The sequence below is a fragment of the Budorcas taxicolor genome, chromosome 15, assembly GCF_023091745.1.
Source record: "Budorcas taxicolor isolate Tak-1 chromosome 15, Takin1.1, whole genome shotgun sequence".
In the NCBI taxonomy this organism is placed as follows: domain Eukaryota; kingdom Metazoa; phylum Chordata; class Mammalia; order Artiodactyla; family Bovidae; genus Budorcas; species Budorcas taxicolor.
The window spans coordinates 44,002,043-44,012,188 of NC_068924.1; the positions used below are offsets into that span (position 1 = coordinate 44,002,043).

The 10,146-nt window shown below is 35.6% G+C and overlaps 1 protein-coding gene across 1 annotated transcript; it reads left to right on the top strand.

The window, feature by feature from the left end:
* The first annotated feature begins 3,033 nt into the window (after positions 1-3,033).
* Positions 3,034-3,984, top strand: LOC128060193 (olfactory receptor 10A3). Its single transcript, XM_052652537.1, has one exon. It carries the CDS (start codon positions 3,034-3,036, stop codon positions 3,982-3,984), a length of 951 nt encoding a protein of 316 aa, XP_052508497.1.
* Positions 3,985-10,146: the final 6,162 nt, after the last annotated feature.

Here is a 10,146-nt window from a genome sequence, read left to right on the forward strand (position 1 = left end):
AAAGAGTCTTCTGTCTACTTATTTCCCACTACTGCACTAACAGTTTCTCCCACCACCAACTTATTTTCCACCACTGAACTAACAGTACAGTCCATCCAGTCATCCCTTGCCCTCTGGCTCACCTGCCTTTGCTCACACCCTCTCCCCACCACTCTCTTCTTTTCCCATTTTCATCCTTTATTCAGTCATTGTTTCCACTTCCTGTTGGGAGATGTCTTGGTGAAGCTGAGTTTCTTGAGTGAGAAGGTATTTATTCCCTGTAGGAATACAAAGGAATGGTGCTCCAGTTTAGCTCTCTTGGGCTTTCTTACTTTAAGGGCCAAGTTCAAACCTCCTTAGTTATCATGTGAAAATACAAGAAAGCATGTATAAAGTGATTGCAAGTTCTCCAGGGATGGATTCTCCAGGGCATGTGATTCAGTGTCATATAATGTTATAGCACCAATGCACAGAATCTCTGACTTGTATTTATGAGAAGGTGGCTATTAACTGGAGGTAAAATACCTAATAAAGTAGTGTGAACTTTAAATTGACACAGCCAGTAGGTTCGAAAGTGAAGGTTCTGCTGTGTGCTTGTTAGATTTTCACTTACAATTCATCTTCATCTTATAGTTGAAAATGCTGTTGAAGAGATGTCTCGGTGCTCAGGAATCACTAGACACAGATCAAACATTTGAATTGGTAGACTCTTTGGTGTTGATGCTGGTCAATTTCTTTTTCTTTTCAGAGAAAAATTTTTGGTAGTAATTAGAGATGTAAGTACTTTTCATGCACTAATCCTCAAATCTTAGAACATTGCAACTGAAAGGGAATTTGGTAAATGAGCCCACTTCCTACCTTTTCAGTTGGAGAATTCAAACTTAGAAAATGGAGTGATCTGCCCAAGTATTCTGTCAGAGGGTTATCAAGACAAGATTATAATCTCCTAAATTATAGATAAAATGTGGATCATGTGTGGTTATTTGGTCTTTTCATCGTGAGCATGCTTTTAAAAAGTCCTTTAAAAGTTTTCCATTTTGTGTATATAATATTCTAAATTTTCTAGTTTAAAAACCTATCCACTTTAAAATATTTGGAACTGAATATACATTATTTTTTTCTCTGTTAGAAATTTAGGTATTTGATCCTGCAGTTTAAATTGCTAAATTTAGGAGAATCTTTACATACAAATATAATTATTATGGATGATACAGACATTGATGTTAATATATGATTAAGGTCAAATTCAGGAATAAGTTAGCTTGCCTTCTACTGTCTGCTTATGTGATACTGATTGGTACTGAAGACTTGTTTTCTGTCCTTTTCATCTGACACAGTGAACTTCCACTGGTTTTCAAGATATCATACAATGACCGGTAGGTCTTGATTCTAGTGTAAGTTGTCATCAAATGCCTTTTTACTTGAGCAATTCAGTCTCACTCACGTCTTGATCTTTCCACCTGATGTATCTTCCACACATGACACCTGTAATTATGGTTATTCACTTTCCTTTTCCATTTAGAAGTAATGTTTTTCTCACTGAAATGTCTAAAACACTTATTACTCTTGCTTCCCAATAGGATGGTGTGCTGATGTTATTTTTCTTTCTGACACTCTATACCTTTAAAATACTGTCTTGATTTCCTGTTTTCTGTATTCATCACATATTTGTTTAGCATATATTATGGGTCATGGATTCTTATGGGTATTGTGACTACAACAAAGAACAAAAGAAAATCTTTGCCTTCCTGGAGTTTTGACACTGGAGATGTTGGGTAAGATATAAATGATAGAAGTTAGAAGGTACTGAGGTATATGAGTGAGTGAGTAAGTGAAAGTCGCTCAGTTGTGTCCGACTCTTTGGGACCCCATAAACTATACAATCCATGGAATTCTCTACAGAAAGTACTGGAATGAGTAGCCTTTCCCTTCTCCAAGGGATCTTCCCAACCTTGGGATCGAATGCAAGTCTCCTGCATTACAGGTGGATTCTTTACCAGCTGAGCCACAAGGGAAGACCAAGAATGCTGGAGTGGGTAGCCTATCCCTTCTCCAGCGGATCTTCCTGACCCAGGAATCAAATGCTATTTTATGTTGTGTTGTCAGCTCTTTGTTTCATTGCTGTGAAATAAAAAGTTCCAGAGATTACTGAGCCTAGAAAATGGTAGATGCTCTTTCTGTGTTTGTTGAATAAGAAATAATGAAATGAACTTTTTGATGAACCTAGTGATAGAGTAGGGAGAGAGAGAGAGGAAAGGAGGGAGGGAGGGAGAAAGAAAGAATCTTTAAAATCATCGTTTCACAATTTTCAAAACTTAGGTTTTTTTCTTAAGTCATTGTGGTTCACAAGAATGGGCCATGGTGAAGCTAATATCAACACAACTTGCCATGACCAGTTGAGGAAGTTATCAATAAACCTGAAGTCAATTCACTTAGTTTACAGATAATTGAATGTAAGTAATACTACAGCCTCCACTGTATGCTTCTGTAGACTGTTGTCACATTTAACCAAGTCGCATACAACAATTTTTAACCTATGAATATTTATAATAAACATGTATCAACTGTGCTGTAACTTTAAATTGTTTGGTTGTTATAAAATTTTTGTGGGTATCTTTTTCCTTTTGTTACTTTTGACACTTTATTTTCTGTGGTATTAGATATCATACTTATATAAAACTGGGGAACTGACAGCAATGTAATAGGAATGTGACATAAGTTATTTATGTTTGCTTTCAAGTTATGCTAAAATATCAAAATGTATAGGATATGAATTGCACCAGAAAATAAGAACTTTGATATTATTTTGTGCTATTCTGATAAGATTTATAAGCCAGAAGTGTTCATTCTCCTTTTATATTTGAAAGATACATTTATTTCTTATAACTGGCCATTTTTTAAAATTGCCAAAATAACTTCTGTCAAGATAGCTTTCTCTTTACAGCTTTTACCGAGATTATTTGAGGTGAATGGAGACCTAAACTCTCTATTATTGGATTGTGGCTTCAAAACTTACATTTTTTGCCATAAAATATTACATGCTGTACTACCGAAATGAAAAGGCAAAATCAAAGCTCTGTGGTTGAATTCATCCTCTTGGGCTTTTCTAATTTTCCTGAACTCCAAAGGCAGCTCTTCCAGGTTTTCTTGGTTACTTACCTGGTGACTCTGATCGGAAATGCCATCATTATAGTTGTCATCTCATTGGAACAGAGCCTCCATGTTCCCATGTATCTATTTCTCCTGAACTTGTCTATGGTGGAAGTAGGTTTCAGTGCAGTCATCATGCCTGAAATGCTGGTAGTTCTCTCCAATGAAGAAACTATGATCACTTTTACAGGCTGTTTTTCACAGATGTATTTCATTCTTCTTTTTGGGGGCACTGAATGTTTTCTTCTGGGAGCAATGGCTTATGACCGATTTGCTGCAATCTGCCATCCTCTGAGCTATGCAATGATTATGAACAGAAGGGTTTTCATGAAATTAATTGTATTCTCATGGGTCTCAGGGATCATAGTGGCTACTGTGCAGACCACATGGGTGTTTAGTTTTCCCTTTTGTGGCAACAATGAAATTAATCATCTTTCATGTGAGACTCCCCCAGTGTTAGAGCTTGCATGTGCAGATACCTATTTGTTTGAGATCTACGCATTCACTGGTACCGTTTTGATTGTTATGGTCCCTTTCGTGTTGATACTCTTGTCCTACATTCGAATTCTCTTTGCCATCCTGAAAATGCCATCAACCACTGGGAGGCAAAAGGCCTTTTCCACCTGTGCCTCCCATCTCACATCTGTTACCCTCTTCTATGGCACAGCCAGTATGACTTACTTACAACCCAGATCTGGCTACTCCCCAGAAACCAAGAAGCTGATGTCCTTGGCTTACTCTCTTCTTACACCTCTGCTGAATCCACTGATATACAGCTTGCGCAACAGTGAGATGAAAAGTGCTTTGATTAAATTATGGCAAAGAAAAGTGGATTTACATACATTTTTTAATTAACTTTTTTATTTTGAGATAATTATAGACTTACCTGTAGTTACAAAAAATAACAGAGATCTTTAATGTTCAGTTTAGAAGGTTCTTTATATATTAAAAATACTAGTTCTTTGTTGGATATATAGTTTGCAAATATTTTCTCTCCAGTCTGTAACTTGTTTTTGTTTTTAAATTAATTAATTTATTTTAATTGGATGCTAATTACTTTACAATATTGTAGTGGGTTTTGCCATACATTGACATGAATCAGCCATGGGTATACATGTGTTCCCCATCCTGAACCCCCCTCCCACATCCCTCCCCATCCCTTCCCTCATGGTCATCCTGGTGCACCAGCCCTGAGCACCCTATCTCATGCATCGAACCTGGACTGGCGATCTATTTCATATAAGATAATATAGATGGATTTACATACATTTTGACTGTGCTGAGAAGCCATGTGATATTGGTCACTGCTACTAAACTCTATTTAAATGTAATAATAGTAAAAATAGTTTGCATTTCTCGATATGAATATATTTAAAGTTCTCCAAGTTTGAAAATATAGCAGGGATCCCTCTCTTTTGACAATGTACTATTGTCCTTATTTTTCATAGATACATAATTTTTGATGACATTTAACGTAATTGTTCATCTGTTACTGTATCAGTTCAGTTCAGTTCAGTTCAGTCTCTCAGTCGTGTCTAACTCTTTGAGACCCCATGGACTGCGCAAGGCAGGCCTCCCTGTCCATCACCAACTCCTGGAGTTTATTCAAACTCATGTCCATTGAGTCAGTGATGCCATCCAACCATCTCATCCTCTGTTGTCCCCTTCTCTTCCTGCCTTCAATCTTTCCCGGCATCAGGGTCTTTTCAAATGAGTCAGTTCTTTGCATCAGTAGGCATCTGTTACTGTATATGAATATCCAAATCATCACTGTGCTATGGTCATTTAAACAAAGCTCAGATGAACACCTACTTGCATATGCTCAGGTATGCTGCTGCTGCGTCGCTTCAGTCGTGTCCGACTCTGTGTGATTGATGTTTTATTTCTCTATGATACATTCCTCAAAGTGGCCCTGATGGGATGAAGATCATGTGCTTATAGATTTTAATAGCTATTATAGAATTACTTTTCAAAATGATTGTAGTTCTGTCAGGTAGACTTGAAGGCCCACTTTGTTGCAGTAATAAGGTAGAGCTTAACGAGATCAATAAATAGATGAGGTTTATATTTTTGGAGTGAAAGCTGTTTCATGAATGAGTAAACAAAGTGCAGCTGTTTGGGGGAGATAGACATGGCTCTCATTCATGGGCTGAAACAGGTTATAATTCAGAAGAGTATTTCTCTTGGTATTTTTCAAGATGCTCATCCAATGTTGGTGACCAGAGGACTCCACGGGAACTTTCCTGAAATACCGCTTGATTGTACTGGTACATGTTCACTTATAGGCATCTATTTTTAGAGATTTGTATTAAATTTGGTTTTGTAGGCCCATACTACCTCTAGACACTTTGTGTATAAACAATGGGTGGGGTTTTTTAAAAAATTGTGTGAAAGTAGTATGATTAACTAATTGGGCATATTTTCAATGATTCTTGAGTCACATCACTGTGTGGCCTTTCTCAGCATGAATTATATCCCAAATTACAATATTTGAAACATTTCATGCTTGCTTCATATTTGAATGTTTCTATCAGTAGTCATGTATGGATGTGAGAGTTGGACTGTGAAGAAGGCTGAGCGCTGAAGAATTGATGCTTTTGAACTGTGGTGTTGGAGAAGACTCTTGAGAGTCCCTTGGACTGCAAGGAGATCCAACCAGTCCATTCTGAAGGAGATCAGCCCTGGGATTTCTTTGGAAGGAATGATGCTAAAGCTCTAACTCCAGTACTTTGGCCACCTCATGCGAAGAGTTGACTCATTGGAAAAGACTCTGAGGGAGGGATTGGGGGCAGGAGGAGAAGGGTATGACAGAGGATGAGATGGCTGGATGGCATCATGGACTCGATGGACGTGAGTCTGAGTGAACTCCAGGAGTTGGTGATGGACAGGGAGGCCAGGCGTGCTGTGATTCATGGGGTCACAAAGAGTCGGACATGACTGAGCGACTGAACTGACTGAACTGAACTGATCAGTGAATAAAGAGGGACCATTTATTGAATCTACATCATATGAGCTCTTACAGTTCTTAATTTCTGTTTTTGGAATGATAATGAAAAGGTAATACATTATTTTCATTCAAAGCTGTCACTTAATTGTGAAAAAAATGTTTTAATTGCTATTACCTCTATTAAAATCAGAAATGTAGTATAAAATTGATTGGATTTTCACAATTAAATTTCATCATCAAATATTTGAGATTAGTTTGAATAATATTTGAATATTGTATACTTTTCAGTAGGGCATCAAACAGGCATATACAAATTCTTCAAACAGGTTCTGTCTCTGTCGTTCCAAAATTTCTCAAAAGACTATCATTTGAAATATATGTTGTAGAAATCACAGTAAGAAAAGAGAGAGAAAGCAACAGGAAGTCTAATTAAACAATGGCTAAAAACATTTCAAACTTAGGGAGAGAAATGAACAGCCACATTCATGATGATGAAAGGTACACAAATAGGTTGAGCTGGAAAAGAATTCATCAAGACACATTACAATGAAATTTTCAAGATTTGAAGGCAAAGAGAGAATTTTGAAAGAAGCAAGAGAAAGTGATTTGACACATAAAAGGTTTTCCACTTAAGATGGATTTCTCAATAGAAACTTTGCAGGCCAGGAGAGAATGGGATGATATAGTCAAAATATTATAAGAAGAAAAAAAAGAAAACACTGACAAATAGGAGTACCCAGCAAAGCATCCTTCAAAAATGTAGAAGACTTATTTTCCCCCCAAAAAAAACAAAATGAGGGAGTTCATTACCATTCAAATTAGAAATCTAAGGGGACCTCTTTAAGGTAAAATGAAAAAATATTGACAATGTGAACATAATATAAAAAACAAAAATGAAGTTAAGTATATTGTAAACTTCAGATTCTCCAATATACTAATGGTGATCTATGAATCACTTTCAACTCTTATTAAAAATAACTATAACCACAACCATTTTTTATTGGATACACAGTATAAAAATGATATACTTTGGCATCCAAACCTGAAATGTGAGAGCAGAGAAGTAAAAGTGTAATATCTGTATGCTGTCATAGTTGTTTCCAACTTAAAATAGGATGTTATATTTCTTATATATATAGTAAGCTTATATATATTGTAAGCCTCTTAATAGCCACAAAGGAAAACTCTGTAGTAGATAACACAAAAGATTAAGAAAAAGAAACCAAAGCATATCACCAGGAAAAGTCATCAAATCTCAAAAGAGACAGCAAGAGAGGAAGAAAAGAACAAAGGAACTACAAAAAATTGAGAAACAAAATGGCAATAATAAGTTACCAATTGATAACTACTTTAAATATATGTAGATGGATTAAATTCTCTAATCAAAGACATAGAATGGCTGAATGGATGCCTACAAGAGACTCATATTAGCTTTAATGACACACCTAGGCTGAATGTGAAGAAGCAGAAAAGAATATTCCAAGCAAATGGTAACCAAAAGAAGGCAATGATAGTTACACTTATATCAGACAAAACAACTAACATTACACCTCAAGGAACTAGAATAAGAAGTATAAAATAAGCTCAAAGTTCATATAAGAAGGGAAATAATAAATATGAGAGCAGAAATAACTGAAATAGGGAATAAGGAAACAGTAGAAAAGATTAATGAAATAAAGGACTGATTTTTAGAAAAGATAAAATTGACAAACTTTTATCCAGATTCACGAAGGAAAAGAGAGAGGACTCAAATAAATATAATCAGAAATGAAAGAGGAGACATTATAAATGATATCATACAACTATATTTGAGCTATAAGAGACTACTGTGAATAATTCCAAGCCAACACTGAACAATCTAGAAGTAGTGGAAAAGTTCCTTAAAACATACAATCTACCAAGACTGAATCATAAAGAACGAGAAAATCTGTATATATCAGTTACTAGTAAGGAAAATGAATTAGTAATCAAAAATTTTCCTACAAGTTTTCCTACAAGCCCAAGATCAGATGGTTTCACTGGTGAAAGTGAAGTAGCTCAGTCGTGTTCAACTCCTTGCAACCCCAGGGACTGTAGTCTACAAGGCTCCTCCCTCCATGGGATTCTCCAGGCAAGAATACTGGAGTGGGTTCCCATTTCCTTCTCCAGGTAGATTCTACCAAATATTTAATGAAAAATTAAATGGCAATCTTCACTCTTCTAAAAATTAAAGAGAAGGGAACACTCCAAGCTCATTTTACCCGTCAGTATTATCCTGATAACAAATCCAGATATAGCAACTTTAAGAATAAAAAACTAAAAGCCATATCCCTGATGAATATCAGTGTAAAAAAATTTCTCAACAAATTACTTGCAAACTGAACTCAACAGCATGTTAAAAATATCATACACCATTATCAATAAGATTTATTCCTGGGATGCAAAAATGATTCAACATATGCAAGTCAGTAATGTGGCAAACCACATTAATAAAATGAAAGGTAAAAACCACATCAAAATCTCTAGAGATGTAGAGAAAGGTTTTGACAAAATCCAACATCCTTTCATGATAACAACTTTCAACAATATGAGTATTGAAGAAATGTACCTCAACATAATACAGTTCTTATATGACAAGCCTACAGGTAACATCATGTTCAATGATGAAAGGTTGAAAATTTAAGATCAGGAATAAATGAAGGGTGCCCATTCTCATTTCCTCTATTCAATACAGTATTTGAAGTTCTAGCCAGGGCAATTAGACAACAAATAAATAAAAGGCATCCAAATTGGAAAGGAAGAAGTAAAATTGTTTTTTTTTTGGCAGATGATATCATCTTATATATGGGAAATCCAAAGACTCCAGCAAAAATCTGTTATAACTAATTCACAAAATCATTAAAGTTGCACGATACTATTCCAACATTCACAAAGCAGTTATATTTTTGTACACAAAGAACAAACCATCTGAGAAGGAGGTAAAGAAAATCCCGTTTACTATAGCATCAAAAACAATAAAATACTTGAGTACATCTAACCAAGGAGGTGAAATATCTATGTATTGAATACTATAAGACATAGGTAAAAGGAACTGAAGGTACAAACAAATGGAAAAATATGCCTTGTTCATGGATCATAAGAACTGATATTGTTAAAATGTCCATACTACCCAAAATGATAAATTCAATGCATTCCCTATCAAAATTCCAATGACATTTTCCACAGAAATAGAAAAAAACAGTCCTAAAGTGTATATGGAACCTCAAAGGACCTCAAGTAGCCAAAGCATCCTGAGAAAGAAGAACAAAGCTGGAGGCATTACACTTCCTGGTATCAAACTAAATTCCAGAGTTATAGCAATCAGAACAATATGGTAATGGCATTAAAAAAAAAAAAAAAACAGATGTATAAGCCAATGGAATAGAATTGAGACCCCAGAAATAAACCCTCACCTATATGAACACATTATTTGACAAGGTAGCCCAGATGCTACACTGGAAAAAGATAATTTCTTCAATAAATAATACTGAAAGCTGGATATTCATGTGCAAGAATGAAACTGGAACTCTGTATTACACTCCTCACAAAAATTAACTCAAAATGGATTCAACACAAGACCTGAGAATGTAAAACTCCAAGAAGAAAACATAGGGCAAAATTTCATTGACGTTGAATATCAAATTAAAAACCTTCTGCATAGCCAAAGAAATGATCAACAAACAGACAACCTATGGAGTGGGAGAATATATTTGCACCCATCTATCTGATGAGGGGTCAGTATTAAAAAAAAACAAGGAGCTCATACAGATCAATAGCAAACCCTTAATAATTCAATTAAAAGAAGCAAAGAACCTGAACAGACATTTTCCCACAAAAGTGGGAAGCTTGTATCCTGCTACCTTGTGGAATCTGTCAGTTCTAGCATTTTTTGTGTGGAGTCTTTAGGGTTTTCTATGTATAGTAGCATGTCTTCTGCATCTAATTCTCCTTGTCGCAATAACAGGATTATTGGTTTTGTCTTCCAAGATGTGCTGCTTGTAGTGATTTTCATCTTTACTGTATCAGAAACACAGATGGCACACAAGCAGATA